At 32.7% G+C, this 13,208-nt stretch overlaps 1 protein-coding gene across 1 annotated transcript; it reads right to left on the reverse strand.

The window, feature by feature from the left end:
• Window positions 1-1,423: 1,423 nt before the first annotated feature.
• LOC106075002 (pyrroline-5-carboxylate reductase 2-like) lies at window positions 1,424-10,006 on the reverse strand. The gene is made up of 6 exons (XM_056016065.1): window positions 9,802-10,006; window positions 9,010-9,074; window positions 5,361-5,543; window positions 3,704-3,916; window positions 3,140-3,232; window positions 1,424-2,594 (listed from the first exon to the last, which is right to left on the reverse strand). Exons 1-6 carry the CDS (start codon window positions 9,902-9,904, stop codon window positions 2,406-2,408), a joined length of 846 nt encoding a protein of 281 aa, XP_055872040.1. The 5' UTR covers window positions 9,905-10,006; the 3' UTR covers window positions 1,424-2,405.
• Between the last annotated feature and the right edge of the window lie 3,202 nt (window positions 10,007-13,208).

Raw genomic sequence — 13,208 nt, forward strand, 5'->3', positions numbered from 1 at the left:
TGTAAGCACCCAAACGTTAATGCAAAGGTTGAACTTGTTTCTGTTTCACAAGATCATGAATTCTGGGGGTCAATCTTTGCAATATTACAACGAATGTGAACTTCTGCATCAAAACCATTTCTGAATTTAGACTTCATAATTAATAAGCTGGAAAACTTTTGCAAAGACATCTGGTTGCATATGGAAGAAGGTGCAACACATCTCAGACAGAACGTGATATGACTACAAACAATGATCAGAAATGTGTATAACTAACAAAATTATTTTTAGCTTCATCGCTATTAATGAATTCAATAAACTCTTTCTGTTAGATCTCTGGAACATCTTCAGCTATGTGAATGGACTACTGGCCAATGCAAATCAGAAGTTTGGTGTATTTGGACAATACGATGAAATTTTGCTGGCATGCCTATGCTTATGTACTTTCACAGAACAAGTGTCATTTTCCTTATGGAAAGCAAGTAAGGTTGGCAACATGTAAATTTGTTTTTACAAAGTTGAAGTTTTATTTGGAAGGAAATGATCTGATTAAATCTTAACGATGAAATATTATTTAATCACCCAATAAAGTTAAGCCTCACATTTGATAGTAATTTCAACTATTTGTGAGTAGAATAAATCAAAATAGGACAAGGTCTCACCTAAATGACAGGAATGACTATGTCTATTATAAGCTGTCCAGACATGACCTTTTTTTTTTCTAGTCTTTAAAACGGAACAACAAAATAGGACATGTTCAAAAAAGGTGAAAATTGCGACCAGCAAAATTAGTCCTTGTGAAGTGTCGCCAGTGTCCTTTAAAACTGCATTCTTTATTGAGAGGCCTGAACAAGACACTGTACCCAAAACATTCCTGTAAAAGAAAAACTATATGGAGATCTGCCTGATCTAGAAACTACTGGGCAGTTCACGTCATCTGAACCCTTCAACATAAGAAAAAAGAATGCAGAATATGAACAACAAGAAAACTATTGTAAATATTTCTGCTGCAACAATTAACATGTCATCTGTAACATCTAGTTGGACAAGTATATGCATGAAGAAGTAACAACCAATAAAGAACTATGTCTACCTTTAAACAATGATGTTACAAGCCCTCTCTATTCTAAGGCTAATTTTTCATGTTCTTAATACTTTTTAAATTTATTGAATTGAACAATGGTTTCATAATTCTTCATAATTCGTTTGATAATTGTTAACCCCAAATTTCTATTGGTCTTAAGAGACCCTGGCAAATGGTCAATTGACCCTCAAAGGGTCATGACCCACAGGTTGAGAACCCTGCTCTAAACTATGCCAATAACTGTCAAGCAGATGCAAGCAAATTCTAGGCATCCTTCAGCAAATGTGATTACCACTTTCCCAACTTTTAATTAGGGTATTTGTGAATTTTATAAGGAAATCACCAACACAAAGGCAGAACTTATGCATGTTCAAAAACATTTTCTTTTATATTATATGTAGACAGGTTTGTCATGGTTAGTAACATGAATAATATACCATATAATGGTTATCTAGTATGAGCAAAAACATTTTAAAAAATATTTGAGTTTGATGACTGTTTTTGTCCATTGTCAAAATAAGTAAGTCTATAAAATTATATTGAAAAACAAACCAATTAAATGTGTTTCCCTTATCATGATGTAACTTTAATAGGCTTCAAAAAGTTTTCATTTTGAATAAGTAACTCAATAGGCTTAAAAAAGTTTTCATTTTGAATAAGTAACTCAATAGGCTTAGCAGATAAACATTTGAAAAAGTAATTTAAAATGAACACAAGCTTTAAATATAACCTGCCCTTGAATTTGCAGAGAAGTGTAAAGAAATCTAAAAGCATGACTCCATAAACACTGGCAGTTAATAAAAAAATAAAACAACTTTACTCCATATCAACATATAATTATTATTATAATTTTTATCATAATTATTTTTGCATCAGTCACATGTAATCAAGTACATAAACTTTCTTGAAAACATTTAGCCTTTTATAACACAAACATATGAATGAAAAACTAACATCGAGAAATAAAAATAAACAAATCTTAAAACTGAAGACATTTTACAACAAAAAGTAGGAATGTGAGGGGAACAAATAATAAGTGTACATTCTGCATACAAAATGTTTTTGTCATATTGACAACTGATTATAAAGATACCAACAAAAAAGGAGGCAATTCATCACTAACTGCACTGGCCAAAAATAAAGCCAGAGTTATAGTTAAAGTGCCATAATACTGTTCAATTGTTCACCTCATTCGTGGGTAAACTAAAACTAATGCTGGACATATGTCACAGTGATCTTTAATAAATGCCTGCAAGTTAAGGAATAGTCTTAATTCCTGAGCACCTTATGGTATAAGGCCACATCTCACAGCTGTTCCGGAAATTTCTATCATTTTTTAATCTCACTGGTTGATGGAACCAAGCTCTTTGGCTCTCAAGGTAGCAGCCTCTACTGCGTCCATCCAGAGCCCCCTGAAGCCATTCTGTTCAAGAACATGCATGGCAGCAATGGTGGTGCCAGCCGGAGAGCATACCTCATCTTTTAGCTGACCTGGATGTTTGCCAGTCTCCAGCACCATCTTGGCTGCACCCTAAAAATAAGTGATGAAGGATTATTACAAGACATTTAAATAGTCAATTATACAACACTGCAATTTTTAGTATAAAAGAAATCAGCAAGCATTTTATAACATGAATTAAATTATGATATGCTGGACATCAAAAAGGTTTTAGACTCTTGAAGAATATTTGATGTCTTTAAAATGAAAAAAAAGGAAATTGGAGACATTGCATCAAAAATATTTCCTAATGAATACTGAATTCTATAAAAAAAAGAAAGATATTTGTTATAATAATACTGAGATAAAGCAATTAAGCAATGCAATTAAGTAGAGAGGTCAACTTTTTGAAAAATGTAGTTTAATAAAAATAAAAACATAGTATTGTCTTTTAAATATCCATATTTAACACTTAAAGTTCTCAGCTATTTTACCGTGAGTGCATTGAAATGTGGAGGAAAAAAAATTTTTATTGTACAAAATGGTAATTTCTTACTTAAAATTAAGCTTGAAAAAAAGTGCATGCATCCAAGAAATATAAAAAGTGTGATTAATTGCATCCCATTCTTTCTACTTACTAACAATGTTTGAGCAGCCAGTTTTGTGGATAGTTCTCTTGGAAGCCCCATTTTAACTCCTCCATCTGACAAGGCCTCTATTGCTGCAAATGCCTTTAAAAAAAAAAATCAATCTAAAACTTACAAATAATCAAAATTTTCAATTACAAACTTTTTTCTTCTTTGGATAAAAATGAATAAATACACAGAACATAGTTACAGAATGACAGCGCAGATGCGTGATGATATTTTCAAGTTTGAGTCCTAGTAGAGATTAAGGTGTACCCTTATTTAACATTTAATTTTAAGAGATTGTGTTAGCCTTTTGAACCTATATTAAATGCTCATCCTCAGAGATGACTTAGTTAATAGTTAAAAAGTGGAGATATTTTTTAAAACTAAAGCCAATATTAGATCTAGTGTATATATTTTAGGACAATGGATGCTAAGCGGTATGCCATTACTTTCTGGATCATTAGTCAATCCTTCTGTTATATTTTAAAGGCTGTTAGGACGATATTGGCTAGAAAAGCTGGATGTAAACATACGCACAAAACAAATTCAACTATGATATCAATGTCTTACATAGGCAGGACCACTTCCACTGACTCCAGTTACTGCATCCAATAGATACTCAGGACATTCATCACAGATACCGACTGTTCTCAACATAGCCTGGACCAGGACCAGATCTTCTGGAACAGCATTACTGCCAGAGGCAACTACAGAGGCACCTGCCTGCACCAAGGCAGGGGTGTTGGGCATAACCCTGACCACATGTGTGCCAGGTGGCAAGTTCTGTTGTTATAGAGATATAATCTAATCAATATAGAACTATTATAGAGAAATGATATAATCTATATAGAGTTGCTATAGAGATATAATATAACCAATATAGAGCCCTAATATCTACCATTTAAAATACATTTGTAAAAAAAATAATATACTAAAAGACAAGGTTATACTACATCAATGGAAGGGTTCTGTATCTAAAACTTAGTAATAGCACACACAGCTGCTTAAAATCTCACAAATGATGCACATTTTCTTGCTCATTACTTGATAACATGATTTTTTTTTTTACAGAAACACAACATGGTAAGTCTCTGTTAATAAAATTATAAATTGACAATATAGTTGTTTATCCTATCAAAAAGCAGCAATTACATATCATATGACTACATATATTCATCTAGTATTTATACACAAACAGAAAATACACACACACCAAGATAATTTCTTGTAAATACTATGAAAAGCAAAAAATCTAATAAAAACTCTGAACTACAGAAAATCTAAATCTTGAGGTTAGTACTATGACCTTTCCCCCTTTCATATCAGTTACTTGTTATCTTAAGTAAAGTGGGCATCTTTCAATTTTGAGTGTGAACTATCAGTGATGAGATTATGTACAGAAAATTCAAATGTCTGTGTAGTTTATCAACTTTCTATTATTTCACAGACCAGTGTTTTGAGTCCAGGATTTTGGAATGTTGATTAAATCCTAAACATATTAATTTACCATTGTTATAGTAATGATTAATATTAATTGTCAATAATAAATCAACAATTAATTCAGAGTAAAAATGGAAATAATACAATTTTAAGGGGGGGGGGGATTCAACACTAGTAATAAAAAGGCTTAGGCTACAAATTTGTGTTTAAACAAAAATGAAAAAAGTCAAAAAGGATTATCAAAAGCACATAACATTTAGAAACTTAAAGAAGTAGAAAGGTCAACAGACAACACAAAAAAGACTTCCAAAGCCAGTGTTTGAACAATACTAACATAATTTTTAATCAGAATAAATTATACAAAGCTTCAACCCTTCAAAAATCACTCCAACAACAAGCTCACTATCAGATTGTGTAGAAAAAACATATATGTATCATGTTGATATTTGTGCTCTCACCATGGAGATTACAAACTATTATGTTTGGTTCAAGATAAATTCATGAACTAACATACAAGTATATAAATGTGTATTTGGTTCAAGGTAAATTCATGCACTAACATACAAGTATATAAAATGTGTATTTGGTTCAAGGTAAATTCATGTACTAACATACAAGTATATAAAATATGTATTTTTTAAACAAGTAATTCTGCAATTAACTGAATAAACTAAAAACAAAACAATCAAAATATAAAAAAATACTTTAAAGAATTTCTACCAGACAGGCAGACAGAATGAGTTTATATAAGCTTTGTGAAAATTAAGAAATGGAAGATCATAATTACCAGTTCAATAGATCTGATTGTGATTCCTGCAGCTATAGACACAAACAAGTGTTTCTCAGGGATGACAACTGGAGCAACTTCCTTCAAGACACAACTCACAATGTTCGGTTTGACCGCAATCACTATCAGGTCACTTTTCTCCACAACTGATTTGTTATCTTTAGTAGTATTTACTCCAATGCCCTTAGATTAAATGAGAAATATTTGTAAATCACCAAAAAGAAATTAACACTTGTAATGATGGTGTTATATATAGACTTTTAAATAGTTAATAGATAGACTAGGTTTTAAGTTCGGAGGAATTTTTATTTTCTTTAATGATTACATTCTAAGTTTGTTTGATAGTATTGCTAGTATCTTATATTGTTGTCCAAGGCCCGAGCTGTAGGGTCTAAAAAAAGATGAAGTTGTAAATTATGCAGAAATGGTTTAGCTTGTAATTGTTTAGCTTAAGTTTTTCTTACACTTTATATTTGTTATCCTATTAAATGTATATATTCTTTCCATAACAGATTTTTGATTGTTTATTTTAATCATTGATAGTCATAACTTTGTTTGTCCATAAAGTCTGTGTAAGGAGTTAAGATAAGCCATTTAGCTTATGAGATGCAATACACAATTGAACACAATTTAAACCAAGCTAGACAAAAAAATTTTCTTTAATTACAACCTTCAGTCATCACAGCATAACATAGGGCCAGAAGTCAAGTCTTCTTCACATTATCACATCAGAAGTGAATTTCATCCTTGACATCACAAAGACCAAAGATCCTGCCACATACAAGATACATCATGTACTATGTACAAGACACTGCATACTATTTAGGAAACCTGTACTGCTTACAAGGCACAGCATGTACTACATACAAAACACATCATACTGCATACAAAACACATCATACTACATACAAAACACACCATACTGCATACAAGACACCATACTGCATACAAGACACATCATACTACATACAAAACACATCACACTAAATACAAAACACATCATATTACATACAAGACACAGCATACTATTTACAAAACCTGTACTGCATACAATACACAGTGTGTACTACATATAATAAGACACATCATACTACATACAAAACACATCATACTACATTATATACAAGATATAGCTTACTACATACAAGATACATCATACTACATAGAAAACACATCATTATGCATACAAGACACTACATACAAGACACAAAATACTACATTCAAAACATATAGTATTTACAAAACCTGTACTGCATACAAGACACAGTATGTACTACATATAATATAATAAGACACATCATAGTATATACAAGATACATCATACTGCATACAAGACACAGCATACTACATATAAAAGACACAGCATACTATTTCCAAAACCTGTACTGCATACAAGACAAAGCATGTACTACATATAATATATATAATTCTCTTCTTCCCTAAACAGGTCAAACAAGAAGTAAAGGAAAGATCACTCTCTTATTTCTGCGGATAGTCACCCCACGAAAAAAACAAAAAACAAGAGGGATTGGGGGGGGGGGGGGAGAGAACACATTTTCACAGCTCGCTACGGATGGCTGCGCGCTGGACTGTCAAAACCTGCCCACTCCCATCTCATGCGGGAGGTTTGGACTAGGAAGTAAACTATCGTCAACTCTGAAGGAACATCCGAAACATGTAAAATATTTTACAAACACTAAATAGCAGGGCCGAACTTAAGCATTGTGGAGCCCTATTCGAAACGGATTTCACGGGGTCAAGTTTGGGTAGGGAAGCGGACAATAAGTCAAATTTAAGAGTTTGTATTAGAAAATAAATTAGTCTATATATGCATTTTATTCATTCTTTACTACGTACAGAATTACTTTACGAGCCTTGCGTGTAGCAAAGTCATACAGTATATCATAATAATTCTGTTTCCCACATAGATCCCGCTCAATAACAAGAATTACCAAATGTTTCAATCTATCTTTGAGAATTGTTGACACCAAATAATTCTTCATTAGTTTGAGGTGCGAGAAGCTTCTTTCACCTGATTACACAATTACGGCTAATGCAAAAGCCGTTTTTATTAATAGCGCGTAGGATTGACGTTATTCATATTGAATGACACCCCAAAATGACACATTTTTTCTATGTATTTCCGTATATTTTAAGGACTTTTTCGTATATTTTGCAATTTCGGGAGATTTCTAGGAGCTCCTGGTAAATCGACAGGAGTGCGCGGGAAATCTGTTTTAAGTTATAAAATGGTTTAATTTAATAATTTATACACCTTGAATTAGCGCAGGTTCTATGAAAGTGCAGATCCTTCGGTCACATAGGTTGCAGTGGCCTAAGACCGGCCCTGCAAAATAGCGGCGTATGCTATGCCGCCGGTCGACTGGTATAATATAATAAGACACATCATACTACATACTAAACACATCATACTGCATACAAAATACAGCATACTATTTACAAAACCTGTACTGCAAACAACACACAGTGTGTACTACATATAATAAGACACATCATACTACATACAAAACACATCATACTGCATACAAGACACATGGTACTACATATATATACAAGACACATCATACTACATAGAAAACACATCATACTACATATACGAGACATAGCATACTTCATACAAGACACATCATACTACATAGAAAACACATCATACTGCATACAAGACACATCGTACTACATATTATATACAAGACAGCATACTACATACAAAACATATCACACTTCATATAAGACACAGCATACTACATACAACAAAGAGCAAAAGAGTTGATGTCCACTAGGAGATTTACTTGATTTTTGTCTTCTATGTAAGTGAAATAATTCCAGTGAAAAGTATTTGTCAAATGTAGTCCTCAGCATAATATAATGATGTGCGATTAGAAGAATAATCTCTGTGTAGCAGTTCAATGATTTAAAATGTTAAGTCAATTTTGAAATGCTAAAGGGGAATTTTATAAATGGCAAACAAATCAAAATAACTATATTGATAAGTTAGGAGTTTTTTAAATGCATCTAATAACATTGCACTTTTTAGCACTGCAAAATCAAATGACTAAACTCTTCTGTTTATAACCAAAGTAATTTTATTATTTATTTTTTACTCAGCATCTACTGTGATCTATCGTAGTGTGTCTTGAACATTTATTTTGTGTACATTTTTATTTCAAACTCAATCTAAATCCGTATCTTGTCATTTTCTTATAAATGTTTTTCTTTAGGTTCCATTAATGCTTAGAGAATGTAAACTGGATATTAAAAATCAGATTTTAAACATTAAGCAAATTTTATAACTGAATAACAATTAATTATCAAAGTCTCCTAATATTTTGGCATTTAATAAAACTTGTAGCTTTCAAATGTCTTATAAATCAATTGAATTCAAAGTTTTTTTTTAGACAGATAGTGATGCTAATGATCTGCTTTGGTATCAGTCAATACTTATTACCCCCCCCCCCACTTCCCACACACACATCTTTTCAAGTATGCCTTGATATTTGATGGTTAATTAATAACAACCACATAGCAACTAGCTTGACAACCAGCCTGAAATTGACACGGAGAAGCAAGTCGCTAGATTTAGAAAATAAAATTAAAGATGAATTTATATAGTAATTTAAACAATTATTACCTCTAGTACTTCCAACATCTGTTCACTACTATCACTCACATATATATTCTTTGCCTGGACCAAACCTTTAAAAAAAATAATCATATAGACTTAACAGCATAAGTATTTTTTATTTTTTTAAGTTTGTTGTTTTTATTATTTTATTAGGCACATCTGAGCTTTTCAGGCCATATCAATACAATTTAGTCTTCTTAAGTCATAGTTTACCTATCTTCTCTGGTAGGGGGTTTCCAGCTCAAAACCCCCTGGTAGGGGGTTTTAAACTCAAAACCCCCTTGGCTTTATTAGGGCAAGTGATGATTTAGTATTAAAATTTCACCTAAAATAAACAAAATTAAAGCAAAAGATCAGTCACTAAACTCCCACACCTTGAACCCCCCCCCCCCCCGCTACGCCCATGATAATAATATAATTATATTTATAAAAAATGTTAAGATCTAGTATCTAGAGTCTATCATCTACACTAATTTTACTGACTTATAATTATACACTACTCAGACTCAATTAACGTAACTTCTCATTGTCATACATTATCATAATTATGATTAATTAAATTTATGATTATCTCATATAGAGTTATAGAGTCTACTAGTAGATTCTATAAGTAAGTATATAAGTACAAGTATTACTATTACTACTAGACTAACTAGATTAGTATTATTACTCTAGTACTACTCTACTACTAGATCTACTACTAGTTACTAGACTAGTAAGTACTACTCTTACTAAGACTAAGTACTAGTCATTTAAGTATTTTAAGTCATATACTTTCACTTTGTCATTATAAATAACCTGATGAAATAAATCCATTGGTCATTGCTTGTGCCATTCTTCCACCACCAATAAATCCAACAGTTTTATTTATTTCTTTTTGAAAGTTTGCTGACAATGCCATTTCTTGATAGTTAATGATAGTCTAGATCTTGCTCTCCGATTCTCTGAAGATTTCTAGAAAAGAGGTCTCTAGAGATTCTATCTATAATAGATCTAGTTATCTAGAGACAAAATAAAGATGGATTTTAAGGATTTTTAATATCTGGATCTAAGTTAAAATTTATTTATAACAGTTGTCAACTCATAATTTAGCTACCCCATATTTTATTGCAAAGAAATTACTGTAGAAATGTACCATAATGTTTGGGTATAGTATACATGGGCGTAGCCAGGGCCAGGGGAACCCCCCCCCCCGAAAAGAAATCCCCCCCGGGGGGGAACGGAATTAAGTGACAGATTTTTTTATTCATTTTGTTTATTTTAGGTGAGATTTTAATACTAAATCATCACTTACCACAGCACAGCCGATGGGGTTTTGAGTTAAAAACCCTCTACCAGGGGGTTTTGAGATGTAAAAAAACCCTATCAGGGGGTTTTGAGATACAAATCCCTCTACCAGCTACCAGGGGCTTTGAGTTAAAAACCCCCTACAGGGGGGTTTTTGAGTTTTAAACCCCCTAACAGAGGTTTTGCAGTTAAATCCCCCTCTTCTATAAAACAAAACAAAAAAATGCAAACAACAATCCCCAAATTCCATCAGCACAGTTAAAGAAGATTTTGATTTTAAAACCCCCTCCAAAATTTACGATAAACCCCCTCTCTAATATAAAAAAAAGCAAATTACACACTCAAAATTCTATGAGCGTAGCCGCAAAGGGGTTTTGAGTTTAACCCCCCCTCCAGTTGGGGTTTGAAGCTAAAAAGTACCTATTCAATATTTAAAAAAAGCAAATTACACAATAAAATCTATCAGCGTAGCCAAAGGGGTTTTGAGTTTAAAACCCCCTGCCAGCTGAAAACTACCTCTTCAATATTAAAAAAAAAGCAAATTACGCACTCAAAATGCCATGAGGGGGGGTTTGAGTTTAAATCCCCCTCCTCCAGATGGCTTTTTCTTTACAGTTTAAAACCCCTCCAGATGGTTTTGAGTTTAAAATTCCCCTACAGAGCGTTTAGAGTTGAAAACCTCTCTCTTCAATATTATTTTAAAGCAAACTACAGTCACCAAATTCTATGATCGTAGCTAAATGGGGGTTTTGAATTAAAAAAAAAACTCCAGAGATTTTTTAGTTTATAACCCCTCAACAGATGATTTTGACGATAAAACTTTCCTTTTCGATATAAAATCTAAATCGAAATACAGGCATGTAATTCCAAAAGCATAGTCAAGAAAGGTTACAAATTTCTACCAGTGGCTTGGGCTCCATTAATAAAGTGTGAATAGTCTTCTACCAAAATTGAAAAACACTAAATGTGGCTCAACAAAGATGGCTAAGACAGATTTTAGGAGTCAGTTATAGAGATCGGGTCTAAATCAAAGAAATCATATGCCGAACTGTGAGTCGAACTCTTAGTAAGGTTGTGACAGAGCGTCGCATGAGGTTTTGCGGGACATGTTCTCCGAAAAAATGAATTACGCAAAATAAGAGTTGCGGAAACAGCTTGTCGGAAAATGCGCCGAGCGACGCGAGAGGGTCGAAGTCAGTAAGAATAGCACATTAGGTTTTTGAAATAAAACTTTTTAATAGCAAGATAATGCACTGTAGATACCTCAGAATATGCATTTTGTTGGCTTTCAATACCAGAAATAGTGCTCGGCGGCGGGGCTTCGCCCCGCGCTGGAGAAGCGCTGCGACCTCCCCCAGACCCCCTTATGCTATCAAGGGCGGGGAGTATACAAGTTTTCCACTAATTCCAGGAAGAACCTATTCTAGGTCATAATAAACGTCTTCCGAAAGGGTCAGAATGTAATAAAGATTAATTATGTACACACACACACACACTCATATATATATATATATATATATATATATATATATATATATATATATATATATATATATATATATAATTGTTTTCCGCGTGAATCCCCCCCCCCCGAAAAAAAATCCTGGCTACGCCCATGATAGTATAGATATATATTTAAACTCTTTACATTTCTTGTACCAAATATTATCCCAAGATGGTTTATTTATTATATTTATTAGTCTAGAAGAAAGTAAATAATAGACTGAATTTATAAATATGTAAATATAGTCTGTCTAGTTTGTGATATTTTTCGTCGCGATATGATCTTTTCCCCTTGGTAATAGAAAATAATATAAAATAAAAAGGTATAGGTTCTAGATCTCCGTGTAGAAATTATAGTATCTAATTATAGTAGAAATTACTGCAAGGTCGTTTGGTTTTCTTTCTTGTTGGTTCTGTTTAATGGCTCCCTCTGTCTTGAATGACATTGGATGCGTCCAGATGAATCTTTAGAATATTTATTGTGTTACACAAATAACAAACTAGTGTTTAAGAGGGAAGACATATTAGGAACTCCATTTATTACGTAAACACAAGCGCCTGAAGCGGTGTTGCACTGACGCGCTAGTGTGCAAATGTACATATAATACTATTATGTTACATCTCTCTTCTTTAATTCAGAAAATCTATTTATCAGAATAACTAACAAACTAGTCAACTAAAAAGTCAAATCAGTTCATCACAAATCAAGTCTCTTGGGTTTGTTAACTATTCTGCCTGAGCGTGTTACGTCATGTAGAAGATTTGTGTTACACAAATAACAAACTAGTGTTTAAGAGGGAAGACATATTAGGAACTCCATTTATTACGTAAACACAAGCGGTGTTGCACTGACGCGCTAGTGTGCAAATGTACATATAATACTATTATGTTACAGAATCACTGTTTTTTTTTTAAATTTCTTCAAGAAGCAAATTCTGGAGCAGCAAAGTTTGCTTTAGTTCGTGCATGTGAATGCACCTGTTTTAGACTAGCCTATATACTGAAAAATGTTGCCATGGGATCCCAATATTAACTAAATTATCTTAAAAACCAAAGATATCAAACACTATTCACCCTTAGTTAGCCCAATATTAAATATTTGAATACGTGTCCTCTCCACTCTAGAAGATATAAAGAAACTAGAACAGAAGCAAAATATAGCCATGAGATTTGTAATAAATGTTCACTTGTAACTATAGTAACATCATTGTAAAATCTCTTAACTTATGTATATAACAGGGACACTTCAGAATAAAGGATTAAAATATAAAAAGCCAAGTAGCAATAATGCATACAATGCTGAACCACAACTTATAAGTGGAAAAAAAAATTAAACAAAAACAACGGGTGTATGTCGAAATTAGCAAGGCTAGCAAGCACAATTTTATATAGGTCCCGACAAGCAATATTTATTT

Source organism: Biomphalaria glabrata, chromosome 17 (genome assembly GCF_947242115.1).
Source record: "Biomphalaria glabrata chromosome 17, xgBioGlab47.1, whole genome shotgun sequence".
In the NCBI taxonomy this organism is placed as follows: Eukaryota; Metazoa; Mollusca; class Gastropoda; family Planorbidae; genus Biomphalaria; species Biomphalaria glabrata.

Bases quoted from the DNA above. Each gene is read 5' to 3' on its own strand.
- LOC106075002 (XM_056016065.1), bottom strand. From the start codon at position 9,904: ATGGCATTGTCAGCAAACTTTCAAAAAGAAATAAATAAAACTGTTGGA. The intron at 9,075-9,801 runs GTTATTTATAAT...TTTTTTTTAAAG, and splicing joins CAATGGATTTATTTCATCAG to GTTTGGTCCAGGCAAAGAAT. The intron at 5,544-9,009 runs GTAATAATTGTT...ATTTAATCTAAG, and splicing joins AGATGTTGGAAGTACTAGAG to GGCATTGGAGTAAATACTAC.